General features: G+C 50.0%; 1 protein-coding gene across 6 annotated transcripts in view; it reads left to right on the top strand.

Annotated features, from left to right (window-relative positions):
* The window catches only part of plch2a (phospholipase C, eta 2a), a 134,294-nt gene extending 117,457 nt beyond the window's left edge, over positions 1–16,837 (top strand). For all 6 annotated transcript variants that reach the window (XM_030360352.1, XM_030360360.1, XM_030360376.1 and 3 more), the window contains 11 exons: positions 368–469; positions 992–1,089; positions 1,487–1,575; positions 1,948–2,133; positions 2,581–2,688; positions 3,595–3,719; positions 4,141–4,225; positions 5,617–5,763; positions 6,333–6,412; positions 10,144–10,519; positions 13,839–16,837. In XM_030360352.1, coding sequence (XP_030216212.1) covers positions 368–469; positions 992–1,089; positions 1,487–1,575; positions 1,948–2,133; positions 2,581–2,688; positions 3,595–3,719; positions 4,141–4,225; positions 5,617–5,763; positions 6,333–6,412; positions 10,144–10,519; positions 13,839–15,682 — 3,240 coding nt within the window. In that variant the 3' untranslated portion in view covers positions 15,683–16,837. The remainder of the gene's footprint in view (positions 1–367; positions 470–991; positions 1,090–1,486; positions 1,576–1,947; positions 2,134–2,580; positions 2,689–3,594; positions 3,720–4,140; positions 4,226–5,616; positions 5,764–6,332; positions 6,413–10,143; positions 10,520–13,838) is intronic.
* The last annotated feature ends 1,014 nt before the right edge of the window (positions 16,838–17,851 follow it).

Below are 17,851 nucleotides of genomic sequence, written 5' to 3'. Positions count from 1 at the left end.
CCACCTGCTGGCTATATCATAAATCGAAAGACATGCGCACCAAGCACATTGTACTACTACACTTCTTAACCAGAGGTTAACTGTGTGTGTGTGTGTGTGTGTGTGTGTGTGTGTGTGTGTGTGTGTGTGTGTGTGTGTGTGTGTGTGTGTGTGTGTGTGTGTGTGTGTGTGTGTGTGTGTGTGTGTGTGTGTGTGTGTGTGTGTGTTAACCCTGTGGTTGATTGTGTTAACCCTGTGGTTGATTATGTTAACCCTGTGGTTGATTATGTTAACCCTGTGGTTGATTGTGTTAACCCTGTGGTTGATTGTGTTCACCGTGTGCTTGTGTGTGTTCACCATGTGCTTGTCTGTTTTTGTGTGTCCTCAGAGCAAAGGAGACGACGGCACCGACACGGCAGATGAATCCAACTCCAGCGGCACCAAGCGGGGAGGGGGTCGCTCCTTCATTGGGAGCTTCTCCAAACGCAAGGTCTGGACCCCCGAGGTGCACCTACTCCAGGCTCGTCACACAAGGATAGACGCATGAATCGATAAGAAACCAAGACTGAACTCTTGTCTGCTCTCTAAACCTCATCCTTGGCCTCCCCATTTTTTAACCTCTTGTATTGTACCCCAGCCCATACTTAAATTAGCAGTGTTGGTCGTGTTACTGGTGCACTAAAGCTTCTATCTGGGACACGCAGGTCACCTAGTAGAGGTTATCTAGTACCAGAGAATATCAGATCCTTTACCCAAATCCTTGTTTAACCTGTTCTGAATCATTCACCTGAGGCATTTTAGCTTATTGTTAGTTATTTTTTAGTAATTTCCTCTGGGATTAGTGAATCAACTGCTACTGTTCTGGATGAGGATGATGATGGTGATGATGATGATGATGATGATGATGATGAAGATGATGGTGGTGATGATGATGATGGTGATGATGGTGATGATGATGTTGGTGGTGATGATGATGATGAAGATGATGATGATGATGATGCCATCTCTCCAGAAAAAGGCCAGTAAGCTGAAGAAGGCGTCCAGCCTGGAAGACACCGACACAGACCCAGAGAGTTCTAGCAGCGCCTCCCGAGTCCCACTTTCCAACAAGTAGGACACTCACTCACTCATTCACTCACCAAACACTCACAGAATTTCACTCAGACAAACACACACGTACATTCACAAACACACTGACAAAATGACTTTATTTGTCATTTTGCACATCGCACCTTCAGATTTTTTTATATCAGAAGGTGCGATGTTTAGTCATTGATGTGGAAAGTGGAACGTGAAAACAACGACAGTGCAACACATTTTTGGTCAACATTACAGCTGACAAAAACAAAGGGAAAATGTTGCCTCAGTATATATATATTTTTAGATTTTCCCAGGCCAAGTATTTCATGGTGTCGCCACCGTCTTTAGTTTTATCCCATTCACCTATTTCCAAGCTCATTCCAAGCTCATCTAAACCTCTGACCCTTTGTGACCTGTGACCTCTCAGGAAGAAGAAGACGATGAAGCTGTCCAGGGCGTTGTCAGACCTGGTCAAGTACACCCGCTCTGTGGGCCTCAATGACATCGATGCCCAAGGTAAGACCAATCGTCAGTCTGCTTAATCATGTGGGGACCGAAAGATGGACAGATAAAAAGGCACAAGACTTCCACATTGATGGACACACACACGCAAACACACATACACCCCTGCACACACACATACAAACACAAAAACACCCCCACATGCAATCATGCACAAACACCCCTGCACACACGCACACACCAACACACGCACCAACACACACACCTACACACACATCTACACGTACCCCTGCACACACACCCTGCACACGCACATACAAACACACACACACCCCTGCAAATACAAAGACACAAACACACACACCTCCCTCTACGCAGACGTGTTTTTAGTCCCGAAACAGTTTGTGACCCTCTCCCCCCCTCCAGCCGAAAGCCTCGGCTGGCAGGTGTCCTCCCTGAGCGAGACCAAGGCCCACCAGGTGATGATGCAGAAGGCCGCAGCCTTCATCCACTTCAACCAGAGACAGCTCTCGCGCATCTACCCTTCGTCCTACCGGGTGGACTCCTCCAACTTCAACCCCCAGCCCTTCTGGAACGCAGGCTGCCAACTCGGTACTATTTGTTTGTGTGTATAAATAGAAACGCTTTACCTTGAGCTGTGACAGCCTCCACCGACACAGAAGGGTGACCTGTATGCTTTTGGCCTAACCACTTATTCAGCAGTAAGATTGATGAAGGTCTGTCATTTGGTTTGTTTTTATTCCTGCTTGTTTGTTCCTATTTTTTCACCTTGAGTAAACCGTGGAAAACCTTTCCACTCTTTTCATGCTGCGAGCGTCAGTGCAAGTGCAGAGTCGTTGTGGTGTTATTCCCTGCGCACACATTATGGCATTACAAGTACAGGCTGGGAGTGATACTTCCACAGGGATCGAGGAGCAGTTAAGAGGGGTCTTGATGGAGGGTTACCTTTCCTGAACTTCACATCTGGGAACACCAAATTTGAATGTACTATCTCCTTTTATCCTGACCGTCCCCACGGACGCTGTGCGTTGGTTTCAGTGGCTCTGAACTACCAGTCGGAGGGTCGTGTGCTCCAGCTGAACCGGGCCAAGTTCTACAGCAACGGGAACTGTGGCTACACCCTGAAGCCCACCTGCATGTGTGAAGGTACGGTCAGGCCACACACTGTCCTCCTCACCGGAGTCACCTTCACGCGCTCATATGCCTTGTTATTCGTTTTCGGGCTACAGTGTCGACAGCAGTATTGATATTGGCCCGATACCATGCGAAAGACAACGGTTGGTCAATCTAAAGTGCTGTCATTTAGCAAAGACTTTATCGAAAGCGACTTACAGGTGAGGCTGAGGAAAAATGGAAGGACCTCAATAAAAAGATAAGATGCCAAGCGTCCTGTATTGACCTGGTGATGTCCTGTATTGACCTGGTGGAGTCCTGTATTGACCTGGTGGTGTCCTGTATTGACCTGGTGGTGTCCTGTATTGACCTGGTGGAGTCCTGTATTGACCTGGTGGAGTCCTGTATTGACCTGGTGGTGTCCTGTATTGACCTGGTGGAGTCCTGTATTGACCTGGTGGAGTCCCGTATTGACCTGGTGGAGTCCTGTATTGACCTGGTGGAGTCCTGTATTGACCTGGTGGAGTCCTGTATTGACCTGGTGGAGTCCTGTATTGACCTGGTGGAGTCCTGTATTGACCTGATGGAGTCCTGTATTGACCTGATGGTGTCCTGTATTCTCCTGCTGGTGTCCTGTATTGACCTGGTGGTGTCCTGTATTGACCTGATGGTGTCCTGTATTGACCTGGTGGTGTCCTGTATTGACCTGATGGTGTCCTGTATTCTCCTGCTGGTGTCCTGTATTGACCTGGTCGTGTCCTGTATTGACCTGATGGTGTCCTGTATTCTCCTGCTGGTGTCCTGTATTGACCTGATGGTGTCCTGTATTCTCCTGCTGGTGTCCTGTATTGACCTGGTGGTGTGCTCTATTGCCCCTCAGGGCTGAATGTGATTCTGTGCCTGTGTCTGACCTGTCCTCCATGGTGACCGTGCCACCAGGTGTCTTTAACCCCCACCTGGAGGACCCCCTGCCAGGCCAGATGAAGAAGCAGCTGGTCCTGAAGATCATCAGCGGACAACAGCTCCCCAAGCCCAAAGACTCCATGCTTGGAGACCGGGGAGAGGTACCACTATACACACACACTGTGTCTCTCTACCTCTCATCCTAGATGTCCACAACCCTCCTTCTCTCTGCCTCCCTCCCTCTCTCTGCCTCCCTCCCTCTCTCTGCCTCCCTCCCTCTCTCTGCCTCCCTCCCTCTCTCTGCCTCCCTCCCTCCTTCCCTCCCTCTCTCTGCCTTCCCCCCTCCTTCCCTCCCTCTCTCTCTGCCTCCTTCCCTACCTATGTTTGTTTGTTTGTCTGTCTCTCTCCCTTTTCCTTTTCTCTGTGTCTCTCTCACACATGAATGTATCATAGCGTGTCACAAATGAATGAACCTCTCATCCAATTGGTCCTGATTGAATACATGTCCGCTACTCAGCCTCGGCTAGTGTCAGGTTTTCATCATCATGTACGTGCTGACTGTAATGTGTATGTTTGTGTTAGATCATCGATCCCTTCGTTGAGGTGGAGGTGATCGGCCTGCCGGCGGACTGCTGCAAGGAGCAGACCAGGGTGGTTGATGACAACGGTGAGACCCCACCCTCCATCACACCACACTTACAAGTGCATAATATTAACAAGATGATGATGATTATGATGATAACACACTATTATGTAATAATAATTATATAATAATAATTACACCAACACTAATAATAATAACCAAACACCCATGTTATAATAATAATAATAATAATAATAATACATTTGTTTGTTTTCAAATCAAAATACTTTTTGTCCTCTCGGGGCAATTCAAGGTGCTTTAAAACAACAAACAGGAGATGATGTCATGCAGTATCACTGATACACACAAGCCTGCAGACAATACAGATATCATAACATCAGGTTACAATTGCAGAATGGTTCAAGTTTATAAGCGACGACCATACCAATGGGTTTGAATTCAATCTCCTGATCGCTGATAACTTATTTATTATGTGGCTTTACTGTAAAGCTTTAAGGGATATAAGGGATTTTGAGATCATATGTGAGTTTTTGTGTGTATCTCTTTTGTGTGTAATACAGCCTTAATGATCTGGATATTGATCAAATCATTATGGCTGATGTCATAGCTATTGATGTAGTATGTGTGAAGTATCTGACCCACTGTCCACCGGGATCTAGATAAGCTACTCACTGGGGTGTGTGTGTGCGCTTGCAGCTGTGGTTATGTTGTGGATTCCTGTGGCCTGGTGTGATATGGATTTGTGCGTGTGTACGTGTGAGAGATGTGTGTGTGTGTGTGTGTGGATACTTGGCATGCTAGCTTCCGTTCTGAATATAGTTTGATCTATAATGGATGAGACCAGCATTGGGGGACATGCATAGACAGCATCTCCCTGTCTACTTACCCGTGTGCGCTGATGTGCACACACACACACACACACACACACACACACACACACACACACACACACACACACACACACACACACACACACACACACACACACACACACACACACACACACACACACACACACACACACTTCAATTATTCATGATGCTGAGCTTGCTCCCTACCCTCTATCCTTGACTGTCCGCTCTCTCTCTGTTTATCTCTCTCCCTTTCTCTCTCCATCTCATTCCCTTATTATTTGTGTATCCCTCTGCCTCTCTCGCCATCAATCAACTTCTCCCTCTCTCTCTGTCTCGGTTTCGGTCTCTCTCTCTTGGTATATTTTCCCTCTCCCTCCCTTTATCCGAATGTAACCCGGACTCTGCCTGTCTCTTTTTCTGTGCACCTCTCTCTCCCCCTCTCCGCCCACAATGCCCCCTCCCTCCCTTCCTCTCTCCCTCTTCCTATCCACACATCTTCCATCGTCATTCTCTCCCCCCCCTCCCCTGCTCAATCTCCCTCTCTCTGCACTCCTACCTGCCCCACTTCCTAACCCCTCCCTCCTCTCTCTCCCCCGTTAGGGTTCAACCCCATGTGGGAGGAGACCCTGGTATTCACCCTGCACATGCCCGAGCTGGCCCTGGTGCGCTTCCTGGTGTGGGACCACGACCCCATCGGACAGGACTTTATCGGCCAGCGCACCATCGCCTTCAACAGCATGATGACGGGTAAGGTCGCTGCCCCCGGGAACACAGCATGCACACACACACACACCCCCCCCCCATCCTTAGGAGGGAGGCATGGCACTGGGGGAGATTAAACGGGATGCCTGTACTGTCTTAAATTGGGAGCCCACTCTATGCTGTAAGCTCTGATAGATATGCATGGATCCGTGTTTCCTGTTTGGGATATCTTTGGGGGATTTTGGTAGGATGAGACTTTTTATCACAAAAAATCCAATGTCTAAGGAAGCTACGGTCCAATGCTCCAAGCCCCTTCTGAAATAGGCTTCCTGAGGTCATTGGGAAACAACACTTTTTTTTTTTTAATGCTCTTCATCTAGAGGCTGACATAACTACTTTTACCATTCCTTTCTAAAGATGTTATGTTTAAAAAGCTCCACGATGATGATTATTCTTGCGAAAGCTATTATTAATAACTTTGTGTTTGGCCTCAAGAAATGTCCTCTGTGGTTAGGGTATCCTGTTCTAGCCTGTTCTGTCCTGGCTTGTCCTCTTCTGGCCTGTCCTGGGCTGCTCTCTAGCCTAATACACGAGCGTTGTGTTCCTGTCTTCAGGATACCGCCATGTGTACCTAGAAGGTATGGAGGAGGCCTCGATCTTTGTTCATATCGCTGTTCATGACATCACCGGTAAGGTAGGTACCCAGAAACCAGGGACAGCTGCTTCTTTACCACCTCGGCCTACGGTCTGTATTGTTTATTGAGCCACACACAGAATGTTGATGAGCAATATCATCCCAGACACCCAGGTTTATCATTGATTGTAAATCAAAATTTATTTGATTACTGGTACTTTACTAATATATATTTTCCAGAGATGGTTTTCCACCAAGAAATGACCTATATTCACGTATCACATATATTCAAAACTAGAAACGTGGTTAATTCTGTATTTATTTATCATACCACTTCTCTTTTTCTCAAGTGTGTGTGGTCTTAGAATATTGATCTCATAAATTGCGTTCAGTCGAGGACAAATGGACTCATTTTGGTCACAGCAGATTGTGTTACTGTTATGTTTTAGTCTTGTTACATCTAGAAAGGAGATGTATTTATACCATGGGTAACACATTCAGAGTCCGTTCCTTGGGAAGACTGAAGTCTATGTTACAATCTCACCTCATCTAAACAAAGCACCATTATGTTTGTGTGTCTCACTATATCTTGGACAAGACTGATGGATAGTTTTTCTTAAACATACGATATGGCAGTAAGTCACTTTTTTCACACTTTATTTTGATACAATGCCTCAAACCGCAGTGAGAACAATCAATCAAAACCACTCTGAATATTCATGTGTTCAGCTTCTCAACTTCCTGTCTGTTCCCCCTCTTTCTCTGCTGTTGATCTATGTGCCCTCCCTCCCCACCGCTACCCTGTTCTAGTCTTCTTGTCTTCCTCTCTTCTCTAGCCTCCCTCGTACCCCCTCTCTAAATGCTCTCTCCTGCTCTTCTTCTCTTTGTAATTGCAGTGGAGCCCTCTTTGTCCAGCAATCTCTGCATGTAGAGGCAGGACTTGGTTAGCAGTCCTCAAGCTGCCACTCAGAACTCAGGTGTAGTGCTGCCCAATCGGCATTTTGCATGCGCTGCAAGCACCCTCTCACTGCCCAGGGCCTCCCTTCTCCTCCTACTCTCCCCACCCAGGCCATGCCTCCTCCTTCTCCTCCTCCCCTACCACCCCCTCCCCTCCTTATACCCACCCCTCCCCTCTTACACCCACCCCTCCGCCGCTAGCCAATGAAAAACATTGTAACGGAAAAAGGCTAACTCATGCACCTCATGAGTTGTTGAAAATAACACCATGTAACAAGCTTGAACTCCCTTCCCCCTAACATTGTCGTTGACCCTCTAAAGTAGATCCAATGCTGCTAACGGCTAGTTAGGTCACTGGTGGGACCCACAAGATGTGATTGAGAGGGGCAGAGAGAGGGAGCTAGAGGGAGGGTGTGAGACAGGGCAAGATAGAGCGAGAAAAAGGGAAGGGGAGGTGGAGTTCGATCAGGGATAGAGGTTGACCTCAGTGCTTTGGTGTCATTAATTCTCCTACTGACTGGCACTATTTTGAGTCAACAGAAATTGACACGGGGTTCACCCAAGCTGCTCCCTAGATATTAGGTTTCTGTTGGTCGCTGCGATTCCTTGAGCATAGAGTTGGAGAGATTTGCAGACATCTATCTTTTTGTTTTTCAATGTATAATTTTTCTTTTTATTTTTTTTCTTTAAGTTGATCAAGAACAGTGTTAGATTTATAGTTCGTTCATATATTCGTTGCTCTATTTCTCTTTACTTGTGTCTTTTCTTTTTGTCCATGGCTTTTAAGTTTTTCTATGTCTTTGTCAACCACATATACACAGATCAACAGATATTATGTCAAGGCTGGGGCTAGTTGGATCTACTTCATTCTTTGTGTTTGTGAAAGCCCATTGGGTATTTATTTAAAGAGTAACTACAAACCAGACGACTTTTCTGAGTTTGCTGCCCCCTTCAGGTTAAAATCCATCAACTGTCACTGTGAACTGCTGTTGCTCATCTGATGACTTGAATCTTTCATGAGAAAAAACGATTTGATTAGAATATTCCACCTACAATGTATTACAGCATCAAGTGGACCTGGACGGTTTTATTCCTTTTTTCAAACTTTTTTGTTAAACATGTAACTTCCAATGCAAAGGCTTCATTGCTTCTCTGCTAATCCTGGCACCAGCTCATATGTTATCTTGTACCATTATAAGGAGAAGCTAACCATTGATGTCTGCTTGTGTCTTGATCAGCTTGTATGATCTTAGCCCTGCATCACACATGATTGGCTACCCTTGCCAGACGATTTGCAATTGATTAACAAGGAAACATCATGATGGATATTAACAAGCAGTCCGTGGCTGTTGGTCTCTCAGGCTGAATGCCAGTCAAAGCGGTGACATTAATATTCATGAGTGATGTAATCAACTCAAGACTTGGCTTGGCAGGGATCCTATGGAAACTGTTTCATATTGTTCTGCAGTGCCCTTAAAGTTGACCCATGGTGATCTTTTTTTAGATTCAGATTGATTTTTGAACTTTTTTCACTCCTTGCAATATCAAGTGAGCATCAAGTAAGAGTATCAAGGTGGGCCTATCATGTTTTTAACCACTAGATGGCAGCAAACCAAAAAAGTCGTAAAGTTAGTCTTTAATGCCAGAATATGTTGGGAAACCTAGTACTGGAATGTCCTTGTTGAGTGTGTCCGTGCACAAGTGCCATCCTGCCTGCACAACGTTGGTGTTGTCTCCAGTGTCACAGTTCTGCACTCTGTGCTGTTCTCCCACACTATCCTCACCTTCAACCTTCTCAGACCGCTCATGCGTTCCCTGCTCTCCATATGCAAACACATGGCCCTGCCACCACCTAACCTTCATTCCATGCCATCACTTGTTGTTTGTTCTGCATCTTTATTACTTGCGGTCATATTCTTCAATGATCGGTGCCAGTTCAATTAAAGTCTAGAGTCTAACGGCTTGGAGAGATGGTTGCAACAGCAGCATTTGATTGGCTCACATTAGTTTCATGGGATGTCCCTTGCAAAACAAAAGGATGAGAGTGAAATCCCTTGATGCCAAATTCAGCCAGTTTGAGCCAAGGGTTAACCCGAAATTGCTCTCTTTGCAGTTTGATTCTAATGATTGGTTCATATTATTTGACTGTTTTATTACAAGAAAACTATCTTATTATGAACGGATATAATATTGATTGGATTATTGTTAGTGTCACTATTATAAGTGACCTTATGCTGCTGTATTCAGTATAATTCAGGAATAACTTTGAATACCTTCATACCTAAATACCTTAATTTAATATGATTGTATGCTTCTTTTCTCATCACAACAAGCTAACAATGGAGATCATGTATGGGCTCTGACCCACATGTCCAGGGTGTGAACCATGGTTACTAATATAAAAGGGGAATTGCCCTTGAAATGATCATTATCCCTCATTTTTCGGTTAATTGTCAAATGAACCCTTTAAACCCAGAATGAACCTGTTTAATGTGAATAACTTGTTTACATCATCTGTAAGCGTATTCTGTCAAGCGAATCCTGATAGGATTCACTCAGGATACACATATTTACCTGATGCAATGCTAACACAGGGAAATATGTCGATATATGTAATTTGTTGTGTAATCTAATGAGATTCCAGTGTTCGAAGCATGCAAATACAACATTAGCAAAAAAAGCTAATTTGTCTCCCAATACCAGTCATGTGAACAGATTGTCTCTATTGGTTTCATGGGCGTTATCCAGAGGCCAGTTACTTCCTCTACATGTGTGTGCTCGTGTGTTCAGGTCCATTTCGTTCTGCTCCCTAACTCCGCTTCTCTCCGTCACAGGCCAGGGCGGCCAGCGGCATAAAAGGACTTTTTCACAGAAACCCAAAGCAGTCTTCCCTGGACAGCCATGCTGCTGCTCAGCTTAGCCGCAAGCACCCGTTTGGCGCCCACCTCCTGCGCCGCACTGCCAGCGCCCCCACCAAGGGCCAGCCCAAGGTCAAGAAGGGCCTGCCGGAGATCGCCATCGACACCAAAGACTACAGCTCAGAGGGCGCCAGCGAGGACCGCGAGTCGGAGGAGCAGGGCGGTGGGGCTGCCGGCACAGACCCCCAGGATCCCCCCACCCAGCAGCAGCAGCAGCACCAACACCACAACGGGGCGGCCCGGGACCATCCCGGCACCACCAACGGGGCTCTGCGCCCGGAGGAGGGTAAAGGTAAGAGCCCGCGCTTCGCCCGCCGCCGCCGCTGCCCCATGACGGAGCCCCTGAGGCGGGTCGCCCGGCTCCGGCTGCAGGAGCCCCTGGACCAGGGGGTGTTCGCCCGCGTGGCGCTCAACGGCTCGGGGAGGGTGGGCGTGGCGTCCAACTGCATCACGTGCGTGAGCGGCGCCCAGGAGAGCCCCGAGGCCGAGCGGAGGGCTCAGTCCGGCGACGGGCAGGCAGAGCAGGATAGGCAGGAGAAGGGTCCCGACGCTGTCCCCGTGCACATTCAGCCAGACCCTGAGGCCCTACCGGAGTCCGTACCGCCCGGAGCCGACCCCAAACACACCCTGCCCCACCTCAGGGCTCAGCCTGAGCCAGGCTTCCAGTTCTGCCCCCAGTCTCTGTTCGGGGCCGTCCCCTTTGGCCCCTCCGACGCCCGGAAGTCCCTGGGCGTCCCGGCCGGACGGGGTCCCCTGGACCCGTCCGAGAGGAACGCCCGCAGCTGCAGCTTCCCCCGCAGACGCTTCCCTAATGCCGTCGCCCCCGCGCGGGCCCCCCCACAGGCCCCACCGAGGGCCCCCCCTTCCCCCCGCCACAGCGATCGGCCATGGGAGAACACCCCGCCCCCCGACTACGGCACGGCCTGTTCGTCCGCCTCCTTCGCCGACGCCACCCCCTGCAGCTCCCTGTTCCTCAGCGACTGCAGCAGCTCCGACAGCTGGTACAGCCTGGGACAGCTGGGCTCCCCCCACCAATTCCCGCCCCGCACCGTCCACGAGGGCCGCAAGCGCGCCGCAGGCACGCTGCAGCGCGAGATGAATGCCCTCTTCGCCCTGAAGATGGAGGAGTTGCGCTCAAACACGCCCATGTTCTTCGCCGGTAAGGCGTAGACGCTAGACTCCCCCTAGCAGTCGCCCGGGCCCGCATAGGGGTGTTGGCTAGAGCCCTCTCCCTTTGGGAAGACCACCTGTCCCGATTGTGATACCTCTCCCAGTTGGAATACCTCTCCCAGTTGGAATACCTATCTCTGTTAGGAGCCACCCTAGTCTTGTTCACTTAGACTCCATTGTCTCCATTAGTCAAAGTACGAATTTTGATGTGTTCCCTCAGTTGTGTGTTTTGACGTATCATACTCAACCAATGGGTTACAATGTACCCATTTAGAAACCAATGCTAGTGAAACCCAACTCAAATAGAGTTGATACCTGTTCCACGGTTTTACTGAATCACACTTAAGTAATCTATACTTTCATTAAGACGCTCTATTCTCCTTTTCCCTAAACACTTCATGCTCGCACTCTGCAGATAAAATAACTGGTAAGTCTTACAACCCCAAAGAAAGCTAGAACCTAGCTTCTACCCTCTTCTGGATCGGATTTAGTTAGGTTTACTCTCCTCTTCTGGGAGAGTTTAAATACGCTACAACCTAGCTTTCCTAACCCTGTTCTCTCGACAAGATTAGGTAGGCTTGAACCTAGCTTTCAACTGTTCTCTTGATTAGGTAGGCTCGAGTGTTTAGAAAAGCGCTATATAAAACTGATCAATTATTATCAATATTAAATTATTATTATTATTATCTTTCCACTGTTCTCTAGACCAGATTAGGTAGGCTAGAACCTAACTTTCAACTGTTCTAGACCAGATTAAGTAGGCTAGAACCTAGCTCTCCACTGTTCTCTAGACCAGATTAGGAAGGCTAGAATCTAGCTTTCAAGTGTCTACTGAAAACTGTATTGCAAGATGAATGAGCTCACATCCACTAGTCCTAGCCGAAGACTCTGAGAGCTCCTCCAGAGTTCAATCCGTCGGGAGATTAGGGTTGGTATGCGTCCAGACGTATAATGGATGCATTCTCATGTTACAGAACATCCTGTTAAGCACAGTTTATGGAAAGCTTTTGGTATTCCTACTGATCCACATGAGAGTTCAGTGCCGAATATTCCTGAATCACTTTGAATATGATTATGCTTACAAAAGAAGGCTTATTATCAGACTTACTCTTGCCTTGATACTCACACTGTACCGACTTTGAAATTCAAAGGCTGTGATCCTTTTCCTCATTCTCTGATGTGTTTCTCTGTCTGAAGTGCTTTTATCTTCTCCCCTATTCACCGTCCCTCTGCTATCTTAATATCCTAACTTCCTTCTGTCCCTCTTTCTTGCACGCTCTCTCTGCCCCTAGTGCAGAACTGAAGGGATGACCAGAGCCAGGTAAACCTAACCCTGCAATCTTCCCCCTGCGCACTTAGAAATATCAATCCCTAAACCCTCACTGTCCACCTCGCCGTCCCATCCACTGGTTTCACCATGACCTATGACCCTAAGCCTGTGTCGCCTCCGTCCAGTGTGTTAAACAACAACTGAATACTGAAAACATCTGTGAGTTTGATGCCATCAGGTTAAAATGGGGGACCATTAAAACGGGGCAGGACAGTGTCATGGCTAGGGTGTACAACTCCCAGCTGGGTTTGGACCTAGCAGGTACTGGGTCCAATCCCCTTTGTCTGTAGCCCAACCTGTAGAAATCCTTGAGAAATAACCATTATCCGCTCCTTAATGACCTCTATCTGCATTAACTGTAAATTGCTTTGTAATAAAGCTTTAATCCAAAGCCATTTACAGCCACTAACATTGTTTACTCAGTATATCTAGAATCTAGATACACTGAGTAAACAATGTTAGTAGTTTACTGGGTACTTTCCACGATATTTCCCAAATATATGTGGGTTTGCCCAGTAAAAAGAGAAATTAAGAACACTTTTAGATAACAAGTTGTCCGCAGAAGTTGATAATGGCAGCAAACTCACAAATGTGCACTTTAAGGTTTGGTGCATTGTTCACGTTCTGTTATCCCACCTACACCTGCATGGATCCTTTTGGGGTGGCACTCACTCAAAATGGCGGCTGCGGCAGTCACCCGGGCATCACACCCGCCTCAGGCCTTCTCCTGTCTGTTCATATCAAGTGCTGTGGAAACGCTGCAGGGAAGCCTGCATAGCCCGGGGTTTATTAAGTTAGCAAACAGCCACTTTGTCACTTCAGTGCTACAGGGAGACAGTGTTTTGGTACGGTGACGATGTTGCACTAACCCTGCACTTTTGAATTGCATCATCTTTCTCAATTAATTCTTTATATTCCCCTATCAAAAATACATCTTCAAATAATTGCTAAATAATAAAAGTGTAGCTGTATAGAATTTCTATAACTGCCTGTTTAAGCAGACTCCTAAGAAACAGATTCTCGTATGTGAGAAGTTGCCTCCTGGTCAGTCTATGATCCGATCCTTCCACCTGGTCATTCACTAACTGTGCTCTGTCCCCGTCCTCCACAGAGTGTGTTGCAGAGCAGAGACCAGCGGCCCCACTCCCACACCTCCCACCACCGTCCCGCGAGGAGGCCATCGACCGGGCCACCCGCCCCCCCACCTCCAACCCGGCAGCTCCCCCCAACAACCACCTCCACCCCCACTCCTCCGTCTCCCTCTCGCACCGTGCCCTTCCTCCAGCACCCCCACCCTCGCCATCCACAGCAATAACCAACGGTGCCACGCCCATCGCCTCCCCTAACGTGGGGGTGGTGGTGTCAGACACCCAGCCCAGTCACCCCACCACCAGGGGTCACCCCAAGAAACCCATCGCCCCTTTCTCCAGGACCACCACGTCCCCCGGGACCCTCCTCCTGGCCCATCGTCCCACCTCCCCCGGCGCCCTGCCCCAGTGCGGTCAGGATCCTTGGGTTGCCATCAGCACCTCCACCCCCATCCCCACCGCCTCTTCCTGCACACCTGATCCAAGGCAGGCCCCAAGGACCAACCCCGGAGACGCCCAGACCGGGCCTCTGGGCGGCGTCCCCGCCGCTCAAAGCACCAGGGCCCCCGCCGTTCAGAAGACCCCCGTCAGGAGGGCTCTGTTCACGCCGCTGCCGTCCCACCCGCCCGTCCGGCGGTCGAAGAGCGAGGGGCACGTGCTCGCGGCCGTCCTCTCGGACGGCCGCTCGTGCGTGCCGGAGGTGTGCACGGACGCCACCATGAACGACCGGCTGTGGAGCAAGGTGGACCCGGGGAGCCACCGCGACAGCATGTCCTCCTCCTCCAGCATCTCCTCCAGCGACACGGTCATCGACCTCTCCATGCCCAACCTGGTCCGCAAGGGCCTCAGCGGCCTGCCGCCGGGCAGCAGCATCACCTCCTCCACCCCCTCCTCCTCCTCCTCCTCCTCGGCCAACCCGGACTCCCCCTGGGTCAGCTCCTGCCGCTCCTCCTACGACGCCGGCCCCCCTTACGACGGCTCTCCGGTGGCCAAGAGCAAGTCGAACCCCAACCTGTGGCCGGGGGCGTCCCGCCCGGACGACGAGCTCCACCCCCGCCCCCTCGGCACCCCGCGGGGAGAGCCCCCCCGCGGCGACTCCCCCCTGGAGGACCCCCCCGGCGGGCTGACCCAGCGGCGGCACACCTGGAGCCGCCTCTACATGGACGGCCTGAGGCAGCAGTCGTCGTCCGCCGACGCCAAGAGGGCCTCGCTGGCCGCCCCGCCGCCCGCCCCCGCCTCCTCCATGTCCAAGAGCCTGGGCGACCTGACGTCGGACGACATCGCCTGCAACTTCGACAGCAAGTACCGCAGCATCAGCCGCAGCTTCGTGCCGCGGCCCCCCCGCGAGCAGCTCCTCCGCCGGGCGGGCAGCCTGCACGGCACACGGCCCCCCAGCTCCCTGACGGAGCAGCTGCGGCGGCTGACGGACGTGGAGCCCCTGACGGCCAGCGACTTCTCCTCCCCGGCCCGCCACTCGGCCGGGCACCGCCCCCCCCCGGAGCAGCAGCAGCAGCAGCAGCAGCAGCAGCAGCAGCAGCAGCAGCAGCAGCAGGCGGAGGAGGAGGAGCCGTTGGCGCGGAGGACGTCGTCCAGGAGCCAGAGCCGGGTGCGCTACATCGCCAACCGGGCCAAGCAGGCCCAGGAGAGGCAGCGGCTGCAGGGCCTGGCGCAGGGCCGCAGCGGGAGCATCGGCAGCCCCATCGGGGAGCGGGGGAACCCCGAGGGGGCATGCTGCGTGGCCTGCAGCCCCTGCACCAGCCACGACCCGCTGGGGCAGCTGGCGGGCCTCAGAGCCCCCGTCCCCAGGCCCCTCAGCGCCCCGCCCGACCCGGACAACAAGGAGGTGTTCTTCATGCTCAAGCTGTGAGGACCGGGGGGGGCCCCGCAGCGAGGGCCGCGGACGCTTTCACACACTGATCAGAAATAGAGCAAGAAACAAACGAGGCGCACACCTGGCACCAAACCCTGGTGATCTCTGAGACATTGTGGCTGAAGCTGGCTCAGACCATAGAGGCTTTTAATCTTCCATTAAGGCGGTGTCTTGTGTTTGTCACCGGACTTTTAATGGTTGGGACTGTTGTGCTAACGCGATGAGCCTCAAGATCAACTCCTCTTTTTTTACTAAAGAGAGCATTTGAACAATCCGTCCGAGCACTTTTTTTTTCTGTCTGCACCAAATGTTTTAATAAAGGCCAGAGTAGAGGAGACGAGAGGACAAACATGTTTCTATACGGTTGCTTAACCTTTAACGTGATCAACCCTGTTCGTCCCGATACGTTTTGATGTGAGCATCTAGTAGCAATAGTGCACAAGTTAAAGAAAAAAAAGAACTCTCGTTTCATAGTGCATTTGATGGAGCAACATTTCATCTGAACACTTCCAAGTTCGAAGTCTTCAGTCGTAAGTTCCCCTCAGCAATATTTTCAAAATAATGGCGCTAAAAATAATGGCAAAAGGCCTACAAATCCGTACACGTTTCTCCATGGTCTTTTGCTTTGACCAAAACGGGAGGGGATTTCTTCTCCCGCCCTGCAAGACGAAAAAGTCTCTGTTTGTCCTCATTTCACGGCAGCAGACCCCATTTTATCTGAGCGTCTGTTAACACGGCATGTTGCTCCTCAAAGATTTTATACTTTTAATTAGCGGTAGAGTCGTTTGCCGCTGCCCTCATTTCCCCTGCTCCCATGTCTTTCTTATTTTTAATTTTTTCAAGTGTTCTGCATGTCTTTAATGCACTGTAATAACTATCTTATCTGCATCGGCTCTTCGTCGTTTTACCAAGAAAAGAGAAAACCTTTTTATACGTTCTTTTTAGACTGTCAGACGGTTCTAGGTCGCAATCCCAGTGTTCCGGCGGGTCTGTGGAAACAGGAATGACTTTTGTCAGCGCACGTTTGTTTCGTAGGACTACTGTCTTGGTTGCACAGCAATGCACGCTTGGTGTGTGTGCAACATTTTAGGGAAAATATTTAATTCATCTCATGTATAATTATGACCTAAATAAACCTGAAATGAACATTAAGATGGGTATCATGTTGTCTTTATAATAAGGGTTATTTTGTCTAGAAGTACTAGTAGTGACATTGTTACTTGTATTTATAATAATTAGTTAGACACATTCCTTCCCTTCTTACGTCCCACTTTGCATCCCCTCTGTACTGTACACAAACACCAACACAGTGAGCAATAGCAGACGTGTCCAAACCGCTAACACAAACTGAACATGTGGTTAAAAATAGGCCCTGGCCGAGTTGTCATGTAAAGTCTTAGTCTTGGCAAGTTCTGCTGGCTGTTCGCTCTAATTATGGACTGTTCGGGTGACGGTGTTTACCAGCCCTCACCCCTCTCAACCGATGGGCTCCAACGCCGAGCACCCAGCCTCCCGCTGGCCCATAGAATGTTCCGCAAACAAAGACTCGAGGCCCCCATTCAGCTTCCAAATGATGGACTCTGTAACGTTAAAAAGCCGCCGTGGTTTCAGATCTGCCCGAGCGTCACAACAAGTCCTGGCTCCGCTTCGCTTGGCTTGACATGACAATCGGTAGCCCTGGCAACGGCCACCTCTGGCGAGCTGTCGCGGGGAGACTCGGGACCCCTTTCCCGGACCCCTTTCCCGGGCCCCCTCGTTCGACCCTGATGCACAACAACCTCAATTTGGGGGCCCGGGGTCTCGTTCCCGCTGCCACATAAACACAAAAGATGGCTTCATTAGGATTCTGGGCGCGGGTCTGACTCCTTCTTGAAGCCTGTTTTTATCTGGGCCATTTGGCACAGTCTGGCTCCTTCAACCGAGAAAGCTTGAGCACTCCCCCGGGGGCCAAGAAGGGTTAGTTTTGTTCCAGAGTGAATTAAGCCCCCCCCCTTCATGTCGGGGGATGGGAGAGTGGAAGGTGTGTGCTTACCACGGTGTTTGATGTTGGCCGGTTGCAGAGAGGGGGAACAGGCGGTGGGGAGATGTGTCTCGGCCAGTCCGAGCTACTCTGCATAACTGTAAATGACGTGAGCATTAGGTGGGTGAGATACATGGGCTGGAGCT

This window comes from Gadus morhua, chromosome 1, assembly GCF_902167405.1.
Source record: "Gadus morhua chromosome 1, gadMor3.0, whole genome shotgun sequence".
NCBI classification, from domain to species: domain Eukaryota; kingdom Metazoa; phylum Chordata; class Actinopteri; order Gadiformes; family Gadidae; genus Gadus; species Gadus morhua.
This window is presented reverse-complemented; position numbering and strand designations above follow the sequence as displayed.